The 24117-nt window shown below is 40.6% G+C and overlaps 1 protein-coding gene across 1 annotated transcript in view; it reads left to right on the forward strand.

Moving 5' to 3' along the window:
• Nucleotides 1-23217, forward strand: part of SAMD7 (sterile alpha motif domain containing 7) — a gene marked incomplete at its 3' end in the record, with an annotated part of 38820 nt that extends 15603 nt beyond the window's left edge. Inside the window, exons 4-8 of the mRNA XM_081235480.1 lie at nt 4599-4677; nt 5773-6401; nt 7411-7532; nt 19711-19821; nt 23023-23217. Of these exons, the coding sequence (XP_081091606.1) occupies nt 4599-4677; nt 5773-6401; nt 7411-7532; nt 19711-19821; nt 23023-23217 (1136 nt within the window). The remainder of the gene's footprint in view (nt 1-4598; nt 4678-5772; nt 6402-7410; nt 7533-19710; nt 19822-23022) is intronic.
• Between the last annotated feature and the right edge of the window lie 900 nt (nt 23218-24117).

The raw sequence follows: 24117 nt of genomic DNA on the forward strand, positions 1-24117 counted from the left end.
AACCCACAGCCAGCATCGTCCTCAATGGTGAAAAGCTGAAACCATTTCCACTAAGATCAGGAACAAGACAAGGCTGCCCACTCTCACCACTCTTTTCCACATAGTTTTGGAAGTTTTAGCCACAGCAATCAGAGAAGAAAAGGAAATAAAAGGAATCCAAATCGGAAAAGAAGAAGTAAAGCTGTCACTGTTTGCAGATGACATGATACTATACATAGAGAATCCTAAAGATGCTACCAGAAAACTACTAGAGCTAATCAATGAATTTGGTAAAGTAGCAGGATACAAAATTAATGCACAGAAATCTCTGGCATTCCTATATACTAATGATGAAAAATCTGAAAGTGAAATCAAGGAAACACTCCCATTTACCATTGCAACAAAAAGAATAAAATATCTAGGAATAAACCTACCTAAGGAGACAAAAGACCTGTATGCAGAAAATTATAAGACACTGATGAAAGAAATTAAAGATGATACAAATAGATGGAGAGATGTACCATGTTCTTGGATTGGAAGAATCAACATTGTGAAAATGACTCTACTACCCAAAGCAATCTACAGATTCAATGCAATCCCTATCAAACTACCACTGGCATTTTTCACAGAACTAGAGCAAAAAATTTCACAATTTGTATGGAAACACAAAAGACCCCGAATAGCCAAAGCAATCTTGAGAACGAAAAATGGAGCTGGAGGAATCAGGCTCCCTGACTTCAGACTATACTACAAAGCTACAGTAATCAAGACAGTATGATACTGGCACAAAAACAGAAAGATAGATCAATGGAACAGGATAGAAAGCCCCGAGATAAACCCACGGACATATGGTCACCTTATCTTTGATAAAGGAGGCAGGAATGTACAGTGGAGAAAGGACAGTCTCTTCAATAAGTGGTGCTGGGAAAACTGGATAGGGACATGTAAAAGTATGAGATTAGATCACTCCCTAACACCATACACAAAAATAAGCTCAAAATGGATTAAAGACCTAAATGTAAGGCCAGACACTATCAAACTCTTAGAGGAAAACATAGGCAGAACACTCTATGACATAAATCACAGCAAGATCCTTTTTGACCCACCTCCTAGAGAAATGGAAATAAAGACAAAAGTAAACACATGGGACCTAATGAAACTTAAAAGCTTTTGCACAGCAAAGGAAACCATAAACAGGACCAAAGGACAACCCTCAGAATGGGAGAAAATATTTGCAAATGAAGCAACTGACAAAGGATTAATCTCCAAAATTTATAAGCAGCTCATGCAGCTCAATAACAAAAAAACAAACAACCCAATCCAAAAATGGGCAGAAGACCTAAACAGACATTTCTCCACAGAAGGTATACAGACTGCCAACAAACACATGAAAGGATGCTCAACATCTTTACTCATTAGAGAAATGCAAATCAAAACTACAATGAGATATCATCTCACACCAGTCAGAATGGCCATCATCAAAAAATCTAGAAACAATAAATGCTGGAGAGGGTGTGGAAAAAAGGGAACACTCTTGCACTGCTGGTGGGAATGTGAATTGGTTCAGCCACTATGGAGAACGGTATGAAGGTTCCTTAAAAAACTGCAAATAGAACTACCATATGACCCAGCAATCCCACTACTGGGCATATACCCTGAGAAAACCATAATTCAAAAAGAGACATGTACCAAAATGTTCATAGCAGCCCTATTTACAATAGCCCGGAGGTGGAAACAACCTAAGTGTCCATCATTGGATGAATGGGTAAAGAAGATGTGGCACATATATACAATGGAATATTACTCAGCCATAAAAAGAAACGAAATTGAGCTATTTGTAATGAGGTGGATGGACCTAGAGTGTGTCATACAGAGTGAAGTAAGTCAGAAAGAGAAAGACAAATACTGTATGCTGACACATATATATGGAATTTAAGAAAAAAAAATGTCATGAAGAACATAGGGATAAGACCGGAAGAAAGACACCTACTAGAGAATGGGCTTGAGGATATGGGAAGGGGGAAGGGTAAGCTGTGACAAAGTGAAAGAGCGGCATGGACATATATACACTACCAAACGTAAGGTAGATAGCTAGTGGGAAGCAGCCGCATAGCACAGGGAGATGAGCTTGGTGCTTTGTGACCGCCTGGAGGGGTGGGATAGGGAGGGTGGGAGGGAGACGCAAAAGGGAGGGGATATGGGAACATATATATATGTATAACTGATTAAATTTGTTATAAAGCAAAAAAAAAATAAAAATAAAAAAATACAATAAATACAATAAAAAAAAGCGGGAATAAGAGGTGATCATTTCCTCACAATATTGAAGATCAGATGGATGCATCTTATCTCCCCAAAACTATATTCAGTGAGTTTCTGTTTGTCCCTGCTCTCCAATTCCAACAACTCTTAATATTGAGTTAGCTGAAAAGTTCATTCGAGTTTTCCATGTTACAGGAAAACCCAAATAAACTTTTTGACCAACCCACTAGATATGAACAATGTGAGTGAAAAGCCTGAGACAGAAGGAAATGGGATTGGTGGCAGGGCCAGTGAAGATACCGGCCTGCCTGGATTTAAGCATGTTGTCTGCCACAGTGCATGTGGATCCACTTCGATGAGATTGAGCAGGGGCCAGGTCTGAAACTAGACACACCCACTGGAGTGTGACAGGCCCATCAGCTGAACCTGGATGGTAGCCCCATCTGGCAGCAAGAACCCGGTTAAATCTATAGCCCGAAGTTACAGGCAGCAATTAAGCAGACCAGTGAAATAGCTGCATTGCTGACTCAGAAAGAGCTTCTTAGTGATGAAGAATCCAGAAACTGCCAATAGTTGGATACAAAGAGGCAGGTTGACAACCTGTCCCAGGAACAGAGTAGTCAGTCTCTCACCTCAAGGCTGACGTGTAAGAGCGTAAGCAAGGGCAAGGTAAGGGCCTCAGTCCTGTAGAAACCGAGCTACTAGGTAAGTTAGCAAAATAGGGATTAAGACAAGGATCTGTTTCAAAATTTGGGATGTTAGGTAGGGAATGGATTATTACAACAGGACTAGCACTAAGTTTGATGTCAACTATTTGGGAAAGAGAAAGAAACTTGAAATAGGTTTGATGAGTCCACATTTCATAGGGTGTTAAAATCCAGGTAATGAGAATTGTGCCCTCTACACTGATCTTCTTACATGGACATTCTCTGCATCCTTGGGCATTACCCCATGGGTTGGCAGTCTTATGCATGCCAGCTGTCTCAAGGAGAATATCTCAAAGCCCCTGAACTATAAAAACATAGAGCTTTAGAGTCAGAAGGATTTTTAGAGGCCATGTCATCTAACCTCTGAATTTTACAACTGAGAGAGAATCTCATAAGAATAGATACAGTATGGTGTATTTCAAGATAGGTTATTATTAATAGGAGTTTAACGAGCTCTGCTAGCTTGGTACAAGGCAAGTATAAAAACAGTTCTAGCCTTCATGATACTTGCCCTCTTGTTGGGGAGAAGAGATTTACACACATAAAACTATCATTGAACAAAACTCTGTAATAAGTATAATTTGTGCATCTGTTATTGTTACAGTGTGGTCTGTAGACCTATGCTGGTCTGAGAAGTGTTTGTACAAATAAATGCATAAACAGAGAGTAAGGCTTAGAAACTTTCACAGCAACTTGACAGGGTAATTTTATGTCTATTATCTAATCATTTTAAATTGTGCTTGTACTTGTCCTTGCTTTCATTTCAATTTTCTAAAATGTCATTTTATGTATTTTCTGAAAGTATTGGTCCATGTTGGGTTGGAAATTTTAAAAGAAAAATATAGTCCTTCACCAAGGGATGATTTGAGAAGCACCAGCATAGACTCTAAGTATATTAGGAGTCCAGAGAAAGAAAAAATCAATATAAGCATGAAGTTACCAGGCAAGAATAGAGCCTTGAATTCTGACGATGCTGTCATTATCTTAAGACATATTGGAAGGTTGACACAAGAATGTAATTGCTGTTCAACTCCATTGAAATTGTTTTGTAAAAAGTATTTTCCTCAGCTACACCCAAAAGTCCGTGTAGAGAACTTCATATTTTATCCACTTAAAACACTGTATTTATTTCCAGGGATTTCAGTGCATAAAGAAGCACTTAGTTACTTCTTTTTTTTAAGGTCAGTTAATTCTTTTCTTCCAAAAATAAATTATCAATATTTACTTAAAAAGCAAGTGATCAAGAGATCCACAGTTAATTTCATCTTTTTCCTTTTGAAGCATGGTAGGGAAACATTGCCAGTCATGAGACCCATACTTAAAGAAAAAAAATTATCTGGGGAATTCCCTGGCAGTCCAGTGGTTTGAACTCGGTGCTTTCACTGCCAGGGCCCTGGGGTCAATCCCTGGTCAGGGAAATAAGATCCCGCAAGCCGCAGCCGTAAAAAAAAAAATTATCTGGTGTTATCATGCCATCACCAAAGTGACTCTAAGATTCTGAACAGCCATGAACTGATACCATTTCCAACACTGTGCTCAGTTGGTGGTTTTTTGCAGATACTGTTTTAAATCATTATATTTTCTTTCATTATTTTCAAGTGGATATTGTTAATTTGTTTGTGGGGTGGGATGGTGGTTTTCTTGTTTAAGGTTGGGGCATTTTGCCACCTGAATCCATGAAGGCAATGGCTAGAAGGAATGAAATGATTCAAAGGCAGCATACTGCCAGGTAATGTAACAATGTTGTTTTATTTTCTATTCATTCACTTGTTTGTTTATTCATTTGTTATATATATACTTTTCTATATATTCATTCATTTATTGTTTTTGTGTATTGTTTTGTATATATTGTTATATTTGTGTATATGTATTCACTGATATATATACACACACACACACACACACACATACACGCACAAACACTGATTACAGGAATATTACAAAAAGAAACATATACAAACATGTACACAGGTTGTTTAAGGATAAAAACAAGATTAGAAATTACACAGTGAAGCCAAGTCTACAGATCACAGTAGCTTGTCAATGTCTCATAATTAAAATGCCTAGCTGTGATTCCTTTGAAATTCATACTGACATTTCTGTCTTAAATGACTTCAGTTCTGCCCAAAGATAGGAGCCAAGCTTGCCAATCCCACTTCAAACTATGCCATTAGAGCCCAGACAGCCCCCTGTCAACCTAAAAGTGGCCTTCAACAGCCAGGAGAAAGAAACACACAGCAGTGATGACTAGGGTATTGCTGTGGGCAAGAGAAAGCATCAGTCAGCTTTTTCATCGCTGAACATTAAGGGGTCCAGGTGATGACCAATAAGCAAAGTAAAGTAAGCAAAAATACCAGCAAGTCTTCCCCCCTTCTCCCTTCCCCAACCCTTACCACTGGCATTAATTTTAACAGTTGAGACTTCTGTGTTTCTTGAGTCTCACTAAAATTGTACTGTAAGGTTTAAAAACTTCTTCCCAAAACTTTAATTTCTTTGAGGATTAATCTCTGGCAAGAAGCTATGCTGTGCTGCATTCTCCCCATCCCTGCTACGATTGCCATACCCATTAGAGACAACGCTCTAAAGACTGGCCTTAGACTTCCATTGTGAGATTCAGCCAAACCCTTTACCTCTGATCTTACTCCAAACTCTCCTTCCCAGTGGCTCTTTGGGGGATTCATGTTTACACCTAACAGACTTCAGATAAGTAGCATAAGGACTCACAAGAAAAGCAGAGGTGCTACAATAGGGAAGGCAGAGGGCCATTAAAATGATATTTCTAATGGTTTTCTTGTGTTTATAAAATATATTGTTTTGTTTTTAGGATGGAAATGGAAGTGCATGCCATTTACCAACAAAGGAGAATAGAAAAAGTTAATTCCAAGGGACTAGCAGGCCTAGGGATACCATTCCTCTATGGCTTCAGTATCCCAGCTGGCCCAGCCACCAACCATGGCAGGAGCATGCTCCCTGCCAGTGACCTGCATGCTCACAGAAGCGCCCTGAGAAACCTTCAGGGAAACCCCTTGCTAGTGGCAACTGGTCCGCGCTTTCTAGAGAGCTGGGGGCAGAAATATCGTCGTCTCAGGAGAGGTACAGGGAATCAGAAAGTTCTAGACAGTGACACCGAGAGTTCTAAAAGTCGAGTAGAAGAAAAGCCCCTAGGCCAAACCCATGCAATTCCCTGTGAAGAGAATGAGTATGCAAAAGACCCAGAAACTGACACTGTCAACAATCACAAGTTGGGTGAAACCAAAGAAAAGCCATCTACAGCTCTTGCTCACACCTTTGGAGAGCTGGAGCACAGCCATGGAAAACCCTGGGGAGCTCATGGCACTCCCCTGGAAGAAAAGGCCTCGGACAGTGGGAAAGAGAAGGCTTCAGAGCAGGTTTTGGCAGCCTGTGGTGAAAAGAATGGGGTTTACCCTCCAGTTCCTCGACCATCTCTGCCAGGTAGGTGTCCAGGGGCTAATCCTCATGAACTGCAGGTCATCAAGTCCCTGAAGTTATTACATGGTGAGCTGTAACCACCGTGTTTCTTTTTATCGTCCTTTTTCTTAATCCTACTTAGAATCACCTCCTCTTGAAAAATTTATTACATTAGTTCCAATCAGCCATAACAGTGCAATGTATCTCTGTTTATATATTGCTATATAGAGAATTTTCAGCAAAGGCTAGGAAGGTAAATATGAGGAAGGATGGGAAAGCCTACTAGAATTTTTAATTAACATTTTAATTTAATTTTTAATTTAATCTAATCTCTTCAACACAAAACAGAGGGACTTCTTGCTTAAAAGTATGAATTCAGTCTCCCCTGTATTTAAGTGTAGAAAAATAAACAGAAGCTCTTTCAGTGCTCACTACTGCTATGATACTCTCTAACCTAAAAGTATTAACACACTACCCCCTGCCCCAAATAGACACACTGAATAGTTTTCAAGAACTTCTTTAGATAAAAAATAGTTTAAAACTGGAACTTCTTTAGATAAAAATATTTTAAAACACAGGGATTTGGATATGTGTAATCTAGCCACCATACCAACCGCTTCCCTGACAAAATATTAATTTGCCATTTTGATGAAGATGTAGCTAAATTCTCACATGGCTTAGAGAGCATGATAAATCATGTAACATCATAGAACCATGGTAGTATTAATCTGGAGAATGAAATCCACAGGGTATTTCTATTGGAATCTGAGATAAGCTGGAACTTTGTTTTTATTTATGATAAGGTTGTCATTAAAGATCCTTTAGAGGAAGAAAAGAAAGAAGGTAGCTAAGCTCTTTAAGAAATCCTCTCTCAGTAACTCTGTCTTTTAAGGGGGTTACGTGTAGATCTATGTAAAGGGACTGCTCTGTGGTAATAGAACATCAGGAAATGAATGTAACTATACATGAAACTGTACTCTTAGCTTCCCCCTTTTCCCTTTTCCCACAAAATAATTTTCTTTTTGTTTTAAAGGAACACATGTGCTTCTTAAAATCAAGGAAAATCTATCTTTGGATGAAGATATTCAGAAATGGACCGTGAATGACGTGTACAACTTCATTAGTGGCCTTCCAGGTTGTTCAGACTATGCTCAGGTGATGCAACATTTAAGTATTTTCTTAAAAGTTAGACACTTTGAAATATACTTCCTTCATAATGAGTTCTGTTGAACTTGATTTTGACCCCAGAGAGCATTCCTAATAATCTCTCTCTTTGTATGTCATTGGCTCCTCTGGAACAGAAGCCTCTGACTGGTGGAGCATGGGTCATGTGCCCACCACAGCCTCAGGGGAGGCTGGGAAAGCCAGTGTCTGGCTTTAGTTTCTGTCCCATCAAGGCTCCTGAGATGTGGAATTCTCCCAGAATTAGGAGGTTCAGAGGCCAAACATCCAAGAAGAATGAGAGGTATCTACTATATTCCCTACTCATCCATTTAGCAAACATTTGGAGGCATGTACTTCTGTATCAGAAGTTTTAGGCTACTCATCATACATAACAGAAATATATACTTTATTCTAAAAAGGACAAGAAGGAAATACATCTGAAAAGTAGGAAATTAACTATTTTAAAATTCCATTTTTATGCTGGGGCAATATATAAAAATGCCTACACATAATTTAATCTGGTAGATAAATACTATTTTTTAAATTATAATGAACTATCAGGACAGTTGAAAAGTAAAACTAGCCTCACTTATATGGGAAAATTGCAGATAAAGATGGTGGGTTGCCAAGTTTTTGAAGTTTATGTCTGTGCTTCATTTTCATGCATATAGTTTACTTTTTCAAGTGATTTAATAACACAATTCCAAGCAACAATGTGCCTACTATATCTGGTATCACTATCTTTGGTTTATATTTTAAAGTAAAAGAAAGCAAGAAAAGGACATTATGATTTAACTACATTATAAGTAACAGATGTTAGAGATAATTTTTTTCAGATCTCATTTTGTGATATTTTCTTCAGTGTAATGCTGTTAATTTTTTTTAAATTTTCATTTCTTTCTTTCTTTCTTTCTTTCTTTATTTATTTTCCTTTCTCTTTTTCTTCCTTTGTTCTTTTTATTGGACCAATGGAAAATTCATATAGAGTAGTGATTAAGAGTATGGCTTATGAAACCAGAAAGTACAAGTTCAAATCCTGGCTTTTCCACTTTCTGGACATGTGACCTAGGACAAATTGCCTCCTTCCTTGGTGTCTCAGTTTTTTCATCTGTAAAATGAGGATAATAGTATAATACATTTTCAAAGGATTGTTGTAAGCATAAATGAGTGCCTAGCACTCAGATTCTAATTTCAGCATTACCTCAGAGGCTTCTAGAGAAAGCAGAATCTCAAGTTACTTATGAGGCAAGTTGTATTCTTCAAGTCACCTACTTTTTCTTTTTGCATACCTGCTAAAAAATTTTGTTCTATTTTTTCCTATTCAATGAGTATAACCTTATTATTTTATTACTAGTCATTAACCGTGAGTAAGTCACTTTTTAATTGTATCTATGCCACTTTTCAAGTGGTACAATGAAGTTACCAAATTCTGATAATCAGAAAGAAGCAACCCCATGTATAACGCACATTTGATTACTGACTTCTGATGGATTGAATCTGTTTGAACTCACTATTTTTAATTAGTGATTCACAGTCATAAAAATGCAGTTTATAATAACCACTCTTGTAATAAATAATGTTACATGCATTTTATATTTTATAATCCCAGATGTCCCCTTATGGGTATAAAGAAGTCACATAAACGCGAAGACCCCAAACTTTGCTGACTCAGTTATCTCTTACCAACAGGATGTTGGTGCTTCCTTCCCCACCCCAAGAAGTGGTACCGTTATTTCTAGGTGTTTCTCAAATGTCTTTAGGGTCAAGTCCTGCTCTTGTTTCCTCACTAAAGTCAGTTCCCCTCCTAACAATTGCTGGTGACCTCAACAGCAAAGGATGCCATTACTCTGCTGGGCATGACCAGGCTGTGTTCAGTGACGGTGTTCTGTACAGAAATGGGGAGAACCGACGGATACACCAGAAATACAGCTACGCGTGGAACAACTCCTACAGAACACCTACTGAATGCTGGCAGAAGACCCCAGACCTCCCAAAAGGCAAGAAACTCCCCACATACCTGGGTAGGGCCAAGCGAGAGATCCCCACACAGAGGATCAGTGCCGAGCGGCACTCACCAGCCTGAGAGGCTTGTCTGCTCGCCCGCCGGGGCACGCAGCGCTGGAAGCTGAGGCTCGGGCTTCAGTCAGAGCGCAGGGAGAGGACTGGGGCTGGCGGCGAGAACTCAGCCTGAAGGGGGCTAATGTGCCACAGCTAGCCGGGAGGGAGTCCGGGAAAACTCTGGAGCTGCCGAAGAGGCAAGAGACTTTTTCTTCCCTTTTGGTTTCCTGGTGCGCGAGGAGAGGGGATTAAGAGCGCTGCTTAAAGGGGCTCCACAGACGGGGGCGAGTCGCGACTGAAAGCGCGGAGCCCAGAGACGGGCGTGGGACGCTGGGGCTGCTGCTGCCGCCGCCAAGAAGCCTGTGTGCGAGTGCAGGTCACTGCCCACACCGCCCTTCCGGGAGCCTGTGCAGCCCACCACTGCCGGGGTCCCGGGATCCAGGGGCGGCTTCCCTGGGAGAACGCAGGGCGCGCCTCGGGCTGGTGCAACGTCACGCCGACCTCTGCCGCTGCAGGCTTGCCCCGCACTCCGTGCCCCTCCCTCCCGCCCGGCCTGAGTGAGCCAGAGTCCCCGAAGAGGCTGCTCCTTTAACCCTGTCCTGTCTGAGCAAAGAACAGACGCCCTCCGGCGACCTACACGCAGAGGCGGGGCCAAATCCAAAGCTGAGACCCAGGAGCTGTGAGAACAAAGAAGAGAAAGGGAAACCTCTCCCAGCAGCCTCAGAAGCAGCGGATTAAAGCTCCACAATCAACTTGATGTACCCTGCATCTGTGGAATACATGAATAGACAACAAATCATCCCAAATTGAGGAGCCAGGAGTCAGTGCTGTGCTTCTGAGGTGGGAGAGCCAGCTTCAGGACACTGGTCCACAAGAGACCTCCCAGCTCCACATAATATCAAATGGCGAAAATCTTCCAGAGATCTCCATCTCAACACCAGCACCCAGCTTCACTCAACGACCAGCAAGCTACAGTGCTGGACACCCTATGCCAAACAACTAGCAAGACAGGAACACAACGCCACCCATTAACAGAGAGGTGGCCGAAAATCATAAAAAGTCCGCAGACACCCCAAAACACACCACCAGACGTGGACCTGCCCACCAGAAAGACAAGATCCAGCCTCATCCACCAGAACACAGGCACTAGTCCCCTCCACCAGGAAGCCTACACAACCCACTAAACCAACCTTAGCCACTGGGGACAGACACCAAAAACAACGGGAACTACGAACCTTCAGCCTGCAAAAAGGAGACCCCAAACACAGTAACATAAGCAAAATGAGAAGACAGAAAAACACACAGCAGGAGAAGGAGCAAGATAAAAACCCACCAGACCTAACAAATGAAGAGGTAATAGGCAGTCTACCTGAAAAAGAATTCAGAATAATGATGGTAAAGATGATCCAAGATTCTATTTCCCAGATCCAAAATCTTGGAAATAGAATAGACAAAATGCAAGAAACAGTTAACAAGGACCTAGAAGAACTAAAGATGAATCCAGCATCGATTAAAAACACAATAAATGAAATAAAAAATACTCTAGATGGGATCAATAGCAGAATAACTGAGGCAGAAGAACGGATAAGTGAGGTGGAAGATAAAATAGTGGAAATAACTGCTGCAGAGCAAAGTAAAGAAAAAAGAATGAAAAGAACAGAGGACAGTCTCAGAGACCTCTGGGACAACATTAAACGCACCAACATTCGAATTATAGGGGTTCCAGAAGAAGAAGAGAAAAAGAAAGGGACTGAGAAAATATTTGAAGAGATTATAGTTGAAAACTTCCCTAATATGGGAAAGGAAATAGTTAATCAAGTCCAGGAGGCACAGAGAGTCCCATACAGAATAAATCCAAGGAGAAATACGCCAAGACACATATTAATCAAACTGTCAAAAATTAAACACAAAGAAATCATATTAAAAGCAGCAAGGCAAAAACAACAAATAACACACAAGGGAATCCCCATCAGGATAACAGCTGATCTCTCAGCAGAAACTCTACAAGCCAGAAGGGAGTGGCAGGACATAATTAAAGTGATGAAGGAGAAAAACCTGCAACCAAGATTACTCTACCCAGCAAGGATCTCATTCAGATTTGATGGAGAAATTAAAACGTTTACAGACAAGCAAAAGCTGAGAGAGTTCAGCACCACCAAACCAGCTTTACATCAAATGCTAAAGGAACTTCTCTAGGCAAGAAACACAACAGAAGTAAAAGACCTACAATAACGAACCCAAAACAATTAAGAAAATGGGAATAGAAACATACATATCGATAATTACCTTAAATGTAAATGGACTAAATGCTCCCACCAAAAGATACAGATTGGCTGAATGGATACAAAAACAAGACCCATATATATGCTGTCTACAAGAGACCCACTTCAGACCTAGAGACACATACAGACTGAAAGTAAGGGGATGGAAAAAGATATTCCATGCAAATGGAAACCAAAAGAAAGCTGGAGTAGCAATTCTCATATCAGACAAAATAGACTTTAAAATAAAGACTACTAGAAGAGACAAAGAAGGACACTACATAATGATCAAGGGATCGATCCAAGAAGAAGATATAACAATTGTAAATATTTATGCACCCAACATAGGAGCACCTCAATACATAAGGCAAATACTAACAGCCATAAAAGGAGAAATCGACAGTAACACAATCATAGTAGGGGACTTTAACACCCCACTTTCACCAATGGACAGATCATCCAAAATGAAAATAAGGAAACACAACCTTTAAATGATACATTAAACAAGATGGACTTAATTGATATTTATAGGACATTCCATCCAAAAACAACAGAATACACATTTTTCTCAAGTGCTCATGGAACATTCTCCAGGATAGATCATATCTTGGGTCACAAATCAAGCCTTGGTAAATTTAAGAAAATTGAAATTGTATCAAGTATCTTTTCCAACCACAATGTTATGAGACTAGATATCAATTACAGGAAAAGGGCTGTAAAAAATACGAACACATGGAGGCTAAACAATACACTACTTAATAACGAAGTGATCACTGAAGAAATCAAAGAGGAAATTTAAAAATACCTAGAAACAAATGACAATGGAGACATGACGACCCAAAACCTATGGGATGCAGCAAAAGCAGTTCTAAGAGGGAAGTTTATAGCAATACAATCCCACCTTAAGAAACAGGAAACATCTCGAATAAACAACCTAACCTTGCACCTAAAGCAATTAGAGAAAGAAGAACAAAAACATCCCAAAGTTAGCAGAAGGAAAGAAATCATAAAAATCAGATCGGAAATAAATGAAAAAGAAAAGAAGGAAACGATAGCAAAGATCAATAAAACTAAAAGCTGGTTCTTTGAGAAGATAAACAAAACTGATAAACCATTAGCCAGACTCATCAAGAAAAAAAGGGAGAAGACTGAAATCAATAGAATTAGGAATGAAAAAGGAGAAGTAACAACTGACACTGCAGAAATACAAAAGATCATGAGAGATTACTACAAGCAACTCTATGCCAATAAAATGGACAACCTGGAAGAAATGGACAAATTCTTAGAAATGCACAACCTGCCAAGACTGAATCAGGAAGAAATAGAAAATATGAACAGACCAATCACAAGCACTGAAATTGAAACTGTGATAAAAAAATCTTCCAACAAACAAAAGCCCAGGACCAAATGACTTCACAGGCGAATTCTATCAAGCATTTAGAGAAGAGCTAACACCTATCCTTCTGAAACTCTTCCAAAATATAGCAGAGGGAGGAACACTCCCAAACTCATTCTACGAGGCCACCATCACCTTGATACCAAAACCAGACAAAGATGTCACAAAGGAAGAAAACTACAGGCCAATATCACTGATGAACATAGATGCAAAAATCCTCAACAAAATACTAGCAAACAGAATCCAACAGCACATTAAAAGGATCATACACCATGATCAAGTGGGGTTTATTCCAGGAATGCAAGGATTCTTCAATATACGCAAATCAATCAACGTCATACACCATATTAACAAATTGAAGGAGAAAAACCATATGATCATCTCAATAGATGCAGAGAAAGCTTTCGACAAAATTCAACACCCATTTATGATAAAAACCCTGCAGAAAGTAGGCATAGAGGGAATTTTCCTCAACATAATAAAGGCCATATATGACAAACCCACAGCCAGCATCATCCTCAATGGTGAAAAGCTGAAACCATTTCCACTAAGATCAGGAACAAGACAAGGCTGCCCACTCTCACCACTCTTATTCCACATAGTTTTGGAAGTTTTAGCCACAGCAATCAGAGAAGAAAAGGAAATAAAAGGAATCCAAATCGGAAAAGAAGAAGTAAAGCTGTCACTGTTTGCAGATGACATGATACTATACATAGAGAATCCTAAAGATGCTACCAGAAAACTACTAGAGCTAATCAATGAATTTGGTAAAGTAGCAGGATACAAAATTAATGCACAGAAATCTCTGGCATTCCTATATGCTAATGATGAAAAATCTGAAAGTGAAATCAAGGAAACACTCCCATTTACCATTGCAACAAAACGAATAAAATATCTAGGAATAAACCTACCTAAGGAGACAAAAGACCTGTATGCAGAAAATTATAAGACACTGATGAAAGAAATTAAAGATGATACAAATAGATGGAGAGATGTACCATGTTCTTGGATTGGAAGAATCAACATTGTGAAAATGACTCTACTACCCAAAGCAATCTACAGATTCAATGCAATCCCTATCAAACTACCACTGGCATTTTTCACAGAACTAGAGCAAAAAATTTCACAATTTGTATGGAAACACAAAAGACCCCGAATAGCCAAAGCAATCTTGAGAACGAAAAATGGAGCTGGAGGAATCAGGCTCCCTGACTTCAGACTATACTACAAAGCTACAGTAATCAAGACAGTATGATACTGGCACAAAAACAGAAAGATAGATCAATGGAACAGGATAGAAAGCCCAGAGATAAACCCACGGACATATGGTCACCTTATCTTTGATAAAGGAGGCAGGAATGTACAGTGGAGAAAGGACAGTCTCTTCAATAAGTGGTGCTGGGAAAACTGGATAGGGACATGTAAAAGTATGAGATTAGATCACTCCCTAACACCATACACAAAAATAAGCTCAAAATGGATTAAAGACCTAAATGTAAGGCCAGACACTATCAAACTCTTAGAGGAAAACATAGGCAGAACACTCTATGACATAAATCACAGCAAGATCCTTTTTGACCCACCTCCTAGAGAAATGGAAATAAAGACAAAAGTAAACACATGGGACCTAATGAAACTTAAAAGCTTTTGCACAGCAAAGGAAACCATAAACAGGACCAAAGGACAACCCTCAGAATGGGAGAAAATATTTGCAAATGAAGCAACTGACAAAGGATTAATCTCCAAAATTTATAAGCAGCTCATGCAGCTCAATAACAAAAAAACAAACAACCCAATCCAAAAATGGGCAGAAGACCTAAACAGACATTTCTCCACAGAAGATATACAGACTGCCAACAAACACATTGAAGGATGCTCAACATCTTTACTCATTAGAGAAACGCAAATCAAAACTACAATGAGATATCATCTCACACCAGTCAGAATGGCCATCATCAAAAAATCTAGAAACAATAAATGCTGGAGAGGGTGTGGAAAAAAGGGAACACTCTTGCACTGCTGGTGGGAATGTGAATTGGTACAGCCGCTATGGAGAACGGTATGGCGGTTCCTTAAAAAACTACAAATAGAACTACCATATGACCCAGCAATCCCACTACTGGGCATATACCCTGAGAAAACCATAATTCAAAAAGAGACATGTACCAAAATGTTCATAGCAGCCCTATTTACAATAGCCCGGTGATGGAAATAACCTAAGTGTCCATCATCGGATGAATGGATAAAGAAGATGTGGCACATATATACAATGGAATATTACTCAGCCATAAAAAGAAATGAAATTGAGCTATTTGTAATGAGGTGGATAGACCTAGAGTCTGTCATACAGAGTGAAGTAAGTCAGAAAGAGAAAGACAAATACTGTATGCTAACACATATATATGGAATTTAAGAAAAAAAATGTCATGAAGAACATAGGGGTAAGACAGGAATAAAGACACAGACCTACTAGAGAATGGACTTGAGGATATGGGGAGGGGGAAGGGTAAGCTGTAACAAAGTGAAAGAGCGGCATGGACATATATACACTACCAAACGTAAGGTAGATAGCTAGTGGGAAGCAGCCACATAGCACAGGGAGATCAGCTCGGTGCTTTGTGACCGCCTGGAGGGGTGGGATAGGGAGGGTGGGAGGGAGACGCAAAAGGGAGGGGATATGGGAACATATATATATGTATAACTGATTAAATTTGTTATAAAGCAAAAAAAAAAAAAAAAAGGGAGAACCCCCCTGGATGCAGCTGGGCTCCGTCTGAGTGCAACAAGCTCTGAAGCAGCGCTGCTTGTGCACAACTCTGACAGGAACCCTTGTCTGCAATGTGCCATCCGCTTTTCCTCACAGCCCCTGGGACTACTCAGGGCCACACCCCCTGTCCCCTTCTCTGTCCTCTTCTTCTTCACCTCTGCCTTAGGTGCAGCAACCTCCAACCACCCACCTTCTGCAGGTAGAAAAGAAATTCAGGAAAAAATAACCGCAGTGAAAATCTAAAGCCCCTTGCAAATGAAATCTTTTAAATAGATGTGAAGAGAGGATGGGTGGTTCAGCCATTTAGGGACATCCAAGGATACCGTGTAACACATTTTTTTTGTTGTTCAAAGTCAATGTCTAGTTCAAATAAGTCAGCAGTTAAAGTATTCTCTCTAAAAATATATGAAATTATTAAAAATACATGCATATTTACATCATGCACTTGGCCCAAACTGCTCTCATGAGAATGAAGTGAGGATATCTTCTGAGTGACAGAGGCATGTTCTGCATCCTTGCCTCAGGCCCAGGGTCCATCCACCATGACTGAAGGTTAGGCCCTCATGCATTTCAGGCCCTGGGTGCCAGCCTACCTCTGTGTGAAAATTTATCTCTGTGATTTCTCCTTCTTTGGATGCTCTCTCATGGTCCCTTCACTGCTCACTGGAATCTCTACAAAGGAGAGAGAAATTAGGTAAATTTTCTACCATAAATATAGGTAACTATTCTTATCAGCACTCCTTTTTCTGATTGGCAGTGGGGTTAAGCAGGGAAAATTCTGGATCAGAATCATGAACTATACATTATTTTACAAGTTCTCTAACAGGCAAGCTATGCTTTTTGGGCAACTCACTTAACCTTTTCTATGTTGGTTCTCTCATTTACAAAAAACCATAATAATAGCGCCTACTCTTTATTGGCAACAGACTGTGTGCCAGGCACAGTACTAAGTAAATTATTTAGATTGTCTTTTAAATTTAATCTACACCATACTTCTTCAAAGGAGATATTAACTCTATTTTGCAGCTGAGTAAAGCTGAACTTCAAGGTGGCTAGAGGACTGCTTAAAAAAATGTGTGTGTGACTACAAATCTAGCTCTTTCCATTATAATTACTCTACATTGAGGATACTGGGCCGTATGATTTTCGGCCAAGGGTACCTGGGGCCCTAGGAATTCTCAAAGGTGGTAGAAGTTATGCTTAAGTTATTCAAGATATTTCAAAACAACAAACAACCTAAGAAATATCATACATTTCCCCAAAATAAGGCTACATAGACTAACCCAAAGTGTCCACTTTTTTGCTTTGGCCCAAATTAAGTTACTTATATTAGCCATTCTACAATTTTATCAGTTAAAATAGGAAAAGAAATAATTACTTAATAAATATAGTTTGTAAATAACTAAAATCTGTTAGAACACAAAGTTCCTGGTACAGAAGTTTCCCAAGAAGAATCTAATCAGCTGGTCCTGAGGCATGCCCTCCAAGGCACAGAACACACAGTGGAAATGGGACAAATATGGTTCCTCTTCTCACGGAGCTTGTACTCCAGAAGAGGGGCACCATAAGGGATTCCACATCAGCGTGACCATGCTGGAGAGGGCAGCTACAGGGCGCGGTAGGAACACATAGGAGGGCCTTACGGTTTCCTAGAGGAAGAGGCATCGAAAGTGAGACCTGACAGTGAGGAGTTTACCACCTGAGGGGGAACAAGGTGAGAGGGAGGCAAAGGAGGAATTTCCAGGTGAGGACCAGAAGCCAGAGAGAACTTAACATGGTTGGGATTTGAGAATAATTTTTAGTGGCCAGAGGGCCAGGGCCAAGGTGGGAAAGGTGAGGATGGCAGGATAGGGGACTGAAGAGGCTGAAGGGGCCAGGCCACAGAGACTTGAAGGATTGTGACTTCATCCCGGAAACAGTCTAGGTTTTAAGGAGGAGTGGCGTGCTTAGCTTTATGTTTCAGAAAGGCCGCTCAAGTTGCTTTTATGAAAATAGGTTAAAAGAAGCAAGACTAGTGGGGAAGCCTTCTCAGATGAGCAATAATGGAGTTTGATCCAGGGTAGAAGCAGTGGGGTGGACAGGTAAGAATTCTACCTAAGAGGCAGAATTGGCACGATTCAGCTTCTAAGTTAAAGATATACATTAGGGGGCCTTCAGTATACAGAGACACTGAAGCCAAGAGACAGACTGAGATGAATCCAGAAGACCAAAGAGGACCTGGGTCAGAAGCCTAAGGGACTCTTAACACGTAAGGATGGACAAAGAAACAGTAGTCACAAAGGTGACAGCAAAAGGGAGGGCAGAGGGTCCCCAGGAGGGAGAAGCCTCAGGAAGTGCATTTTCTTGAAGGAGTAGTCAACAGTGTCAAATGCAGCCAGGAGTGTAAGAGATACGAGGACTGAAAAATATCTACACGTATGGCAGAGTCACCAGGGACCCAGAGGAGAGCAGGTTTAATGGACTTGTGAGGGTGGAAGTCAGACTCCTTGAGACTGAGGAATGACTGGGAAGTAAGAACATGGAAACAGGGAGCATCAAAACTCTTGAGAAATTGGGCTGTGAAGGGGATGAGAGACCTGGGGCAGGGTATAGAGATGGAGTGAGGAAGCGTTTCTGTATTTTCATCATTATGGCTTGTATAATGATGGTGGAGACTTGCTTAAAGCCCACTGGGAAAGAGCCAGCCAAAGAGGAGACTGACGATGAGACAGGGGATTATGTATTGTGCGGGGCCTGGAGGTGGGAAGGGTGCAGACACTTAGCCTATGTGGAGAGAGTGCCTTTAAAGAGTGAGGGGCCACTCTCCCCCTGTATCAGTACAGAGGAAGAAAATGTAAGCTTTTAGGTTGGTTTGGGCAGAATTAGAGGAAGTTCTTATCTACTGGTTTGTTTGTTTTAAGTAGGAAGTTACATGATCTGCTGAAAATAAGGGGGGATTCTGTGGGTTCTGAAGTTTGAGTGTGAAGAAAGCTTGAAATGGAAAGAAAAGAAAGCTCATCAATGTATGTAAGATTGCCAGGCAGTTTGAAGTTGGAGACCATAACGTTACAGTACTACCAGTCTGCCTAGTGTTTTCTGTCCCTCTCCTTATCTGCCTGGAAACTTTGTCCACCAGCAGCCTTCCTAGTTTCTGGAAGAATGGAAGGCATGGTGACATCCACTACACAATCAGAACAAATATGTCCAGCGTGACAGCTCTCACCTGAGTTTTCCTCTTCTCCCTTTACCACTCATCTAAGGCAGTGGACAGAGGCACTGAGTCTGTAAATGTGAGAGTCTGAAATTTGCCTGAAATGGTTTTTACCCACATCCCTTCACTCATACTATTTGTCCATTCATTGATTTGTCCAGCAAGGATTATTGCATATCTTCTGTCATGGGCCAGGCACTGCATTACACGTACATTGGTGAGTAAAACATGGGCTTGCCCTCAAATAATAACTATTCCAGGTTGGAGTTGCATTCTATATACAGAGAATTAGAATGTACTCCAAGGGTTGTTAAAGACTACAAACAACATGCTATTGGAGCACAGAAAAGAGAGTAACTGAAAATAAGAAATATTATGATTTTTGGTGTCATCCTCAGGCAGTCTTAATGTTTCCTCCAAAGCTAAAAATCTATATATAAAACAAGGTCTTAAAAAAAGATATTTAAACAAAGCTGACATCTTTTGTGTTTAATAAGGTGTTTAAAGATCATGCAATTGATGGAGAAACTTTGCCATTACTCACAGAGGGGCATCTTCGAAGCACTATGGGCTTAAAGCTGGGGCCGGCACTAAAGATCCAATCGCAGGTAGGGTGATTTTTCGTAACTAAACGTGTTAATGGTATGAAGCTTAAGAGAAATATGTTACCTTTATCTTGTTGTAACATTAACAATACCTATTTAACCTCTTTATTAAGCTTTTTCCCTCTGGTTGGGGACATGATAAAAGTGAGGGAATCTGAAAACTTTGGATGGGGCATTGGTACACGTTCCTAGTTTTGGTTGGGAAAGCACAAAGCAGTGGTGTGCTGGCCAGTGTTTAACAACCTGCTGTCTTTTAAAATGAACCCCGATTCGTAGCATTTGTCCATTTCTGTGGTGTCAGTACTCCCACCATGGCTGACAAACTCCACATGCAGCGTCACTGAATACAGAATTGGGAAGAGATGCACAGCAGCTCCCCATTTCAGACTATCTTCACCATGTGGATAGCACAAGTGTAAACAACCTCAAGAGCAGAGATAAAAATAAACAATTATAGTAAAATAAGTAGGTAAAAATAAGTGATAAGTTTGGGGCATTTAATACTTTAGTTTGCAATATAATATATCTAATTGTAACTTTATATAATTTAATTTTTAATAATGGCATTTTTAGCAGTTAGCTTGCACATTTCCTAAAAATATAGCAATCGGTCTCAAGAGCTGGAACAAGCCAGCTCCAGAGCACCACTTCTCATCACTACCTCCACTGCTTCATTCTGGTCTAAGGCACTATCTTCTCTCGTTGGATTACTGTGTTAACCTTCTGACTCTTCTCCCTGCTCTGCCCTTGCCCACCCAGAGCCTATTCACACAGCAGTGAAGAATGATTCTTCTAATACATGAGACAGATCATGTCACTCTTCTGCTCAGATGTCTGCAATAGCTCCCCATTTCTTTCAAAGTCCAAGTCAAAGTCTTATATTATTTGCACTCCTCCCCACCCATCACCACCCTTGCCTTCCTGACCTCATCTTCTAAGTCTCTCCCTGCCAGTTACTGCTTTTGTCAACTCACCTCTGGATGCTGTTTGAACATCTAGACAGGTTCCACCTTCACACTGTTCCCTCTGCCTGCGATGCTCTTACCCCAACATCCTCATGCTTTGCTCCCTCATCTCCTTCGTCTTTGCTCCACCATACCATCTCAGTGAGGTTTGCTTGGTTCACCTTACTTAAAATTGCACACGGCCAGGGCTTCCCTAGTGGCGCAGTGGTTGAGAGTCCGCCTGCCGACGCAGGGGACACGGGTTCGTGCCCTGGTCCGGGAGGATCCCACATGCCGTGGAGCGGCTGGGCCTGTGAGCCATGGCTGCTGAGCCTGCGCGTCCGGAGCCTGTGCTCCGCAACGGGAGAGGCCGCAACAGTAAGAGGCCCGCGTACAGCAAAAAAAAAAAAAAAATTATTGCACACGGCCCAGCCCCCATACATACTACTGCTATCCCTTTTTCTGGTCTTCTCTTTTTCCCCATAGCACCCATCACGTTCAATCACACAATATAATTTATTTATTTGTTATATTTATATTTATTTTTGATTTCCCTCTGCCCCCACTAGAATGTAAGCTCCATTAGAGCAGAGATCTTTATTTGTTTTGTTGACAGATATAACCTTAGAACATGCAAAACCCATAATAGGTCAATAGTTATTTGTTGAAAGAGTGAGTTTCCTAAAAGTCAAACCAAGAAGGCTCAACTAATTCTTTCAGAATTTATACAGTACTTTACTTATTCACAATACATGCTTAGACCAGGAGCTGAGTTTCCAGGATGTCCTTCAAAAACCTTTTTTTTTTTTTCCTAAACTTTTCAGGGTAAAGAAGTTCTTTATTTCTAATGCAAATACTTCAGTGTTTCCATTGATGTTCTTTTTTTCAGCTTCTTATCTTGGAATAACTTTAGATACAGAAAAGTTGCCAAGATAGTACAGAGAATTCACCTAGCTTTTCCTAATGTTAACATAATACATAACAGGGCACATTTGTCAAAACTAAGAAATTAACATTGGTACAATATAATATTCACTTTTAAATGATTTACTTTTCTTTAGTGAGGATACTATACCTCTTGGAATACTTACAATAACACTGCAGTTTTTTCTCAAATCTGATTTTCTTTGGCTTTGGTTTATCACTTTCGTTGCACTTTTTGTTCTGCTTTGTCCTTACAATGTGGCCAACCCCAAGTCATTCTTAATATTCTTCTCACTTGCTGCTAGCATTCTTATGCTCCTATCTGATACATATAAGTACTTCCATGCAGCCCAGCTGACCTATTATATCCCAGGCCCCATCTGCCAGCATAACAGGACAGGACTCCCACAGAAGCTGGGTGTGGGGTGAAAGTGGAGGGGGAAGGTCCAACTGATGCCAGATGTTCAACCAAGCAGAACAGTTTTAGAGTCCTTGGGATTGGGAATTTCCAGGGGTCCAAATGAAGCAGGAAAATTGGAAGGTTCTGAGTAACATCTGAAAGTCCCAGAAGGTGAGCAGGCAGGAGTTCATCAGTGGATAACAAAATCTCAATCTCCAAAATGGGAATCAAGGGCAAAATTCCATTACAGCAAGAACTGCTAAGAAGAAGGAAACCTACCCTCCAGAACAGAAACATAGAAGGTAGACCGGGACTGAGTACACAAGGAAAGGGGTAGGAGAAGAAAAAGTTACTGGAATTTGAGAAAGATATTATTAGAATGGAGGGTGTTGGGGTTTTGAGTTGTAACAATGTGAACAATATAGAAATCTCCTGGGCCCCACTCAGCATCAGGTTTGTGTAGGAGCCTGCTGGTTAGTACTAGGGCACCAAGTCCCAGCGCAGCCTTATTTATGTCTCAACACTAAGCCCCACTGAAGGCCAGTTGTGTGCTAAGGTTCTAAAGAATTCCAGCCTCGCCTGGAGAAGGACGGGCTGGGTGTTCGTGAAGGTGAAGTAGGGTGTCTGTGGGAACCCTTGTAGGACCATTGGGAAAGGAAGAGCTAGAGTGAACTCAGAGTGGAATAATTGTGTGTGCAGATGAACCACAGCAGAACCAAGAACAGGAACTGGTAAGCTCCTACCACCTTGATATCCAGTTTTACAATGTAAACACTATGATTCTAAAAGAAAAAGCCCACCGCATCCTAGAATTTTGTTCTTCTAGATGTCCCATGCCTGAAATTACCTCAGCCTCCCTGCCACCTGTGGCTTAGCAGAGTATGCTGAGTTATTGAAAGAATTCATAGATATAATTACTATATTTTGTCTTCTAAGGTATCTCAGCATATGGAAAGTATATTCTACAAGAAAAGTCTTCCACTTCCTACCCACATGAAACAAGCATTCGATCAACCAACAGATACAAACCCTCTTTTGGATTTTAATTCCTGGAGTGATACACTGAACATTCCTTGTTCCCAGGATATGATCATTCCTAAAAGAACAGAGCGAGATACTATGAGAAATTAAAACCCTCATGGAGCAAGAGCAGTCTTAATCAGTTTTCTGAAAAGTCTGGCATATTCTGAAAGGTGTGCGGGGGTTTCCCAGGACCAGATGGCGGCTCAGAGGGAGAGAAAGCCCACTCTCCTGAGCTCTCTGGGAGGAGGCCTTGCCCAGGCTTCCCGAAGTGACCACATCACAAAGTGGCTGGAGGCGTATCCTTGGAAGCAAATACTAAATGAAGGATAGAATTTGCAAACATCAAATTTGTATATATAAGGAGGTCTATTTCTTTTTTTTCCCTTCCAGTTTTATTGAGATACTATTGGCATAACAGCACTGCATAAGTTTCAGGTGTACCACATAATGATATGACTTAAATACATCATGAAACAGCTATCACAATAAGTTTAGTGCATATCCATCATCTCATAGATGCAAAATGAAAGAAAGTTTTTCCTTGTGATGAGAACTCTTAGGATATACTCACTTAACAGCTTTCATATATAACGTACAGCAGTGTTCATTCTATTTATCATGTGGTACATTGCATCCCTAGTACTTATTTATCTTACAGCTGGAAGTTTGTACCCTTTGATGACCTTCATTAAAGAGGTCTATTTCTGATTTTCAAAAAAAAAAAGAAAGCTATATTTGGATGTTTCCACGAGGATATCTGTGCAGAAGCCAGAAGAGCTGACACTGAAAAAGAGCTCCTAACCTGTCTTCACTGGCTTCCCATCCCCCAGCCCAGAGAGAGACAGAGGCAACCCAGTGGAGCCAGAGGAGGAAGAAGAGAAAGTGAAGTACAAAATGGAGAAATAGAGGAGCTGAGCACAAGGCCCCACCTTTTCTCATTGCAGGCTTTCAGGCTGAAGGAAGCTGGAGAAAGGAACGGGCAGAAGTTCTAACTTTAAAGTTCAGAGT

Source organism: Mesoplodon bidens, assembly GCF_964165515.1.
Source record: "Mesoplodon bidens genome assembly, chromosome: 5".
Taxonomy (NCBI): domain Eukaryota; kingdom Metazoa; phylum Chordata; class Mammalia; order Artiodactyla; family Ziphiidae; genus Mesoplodon; species Mesoplodon bidens.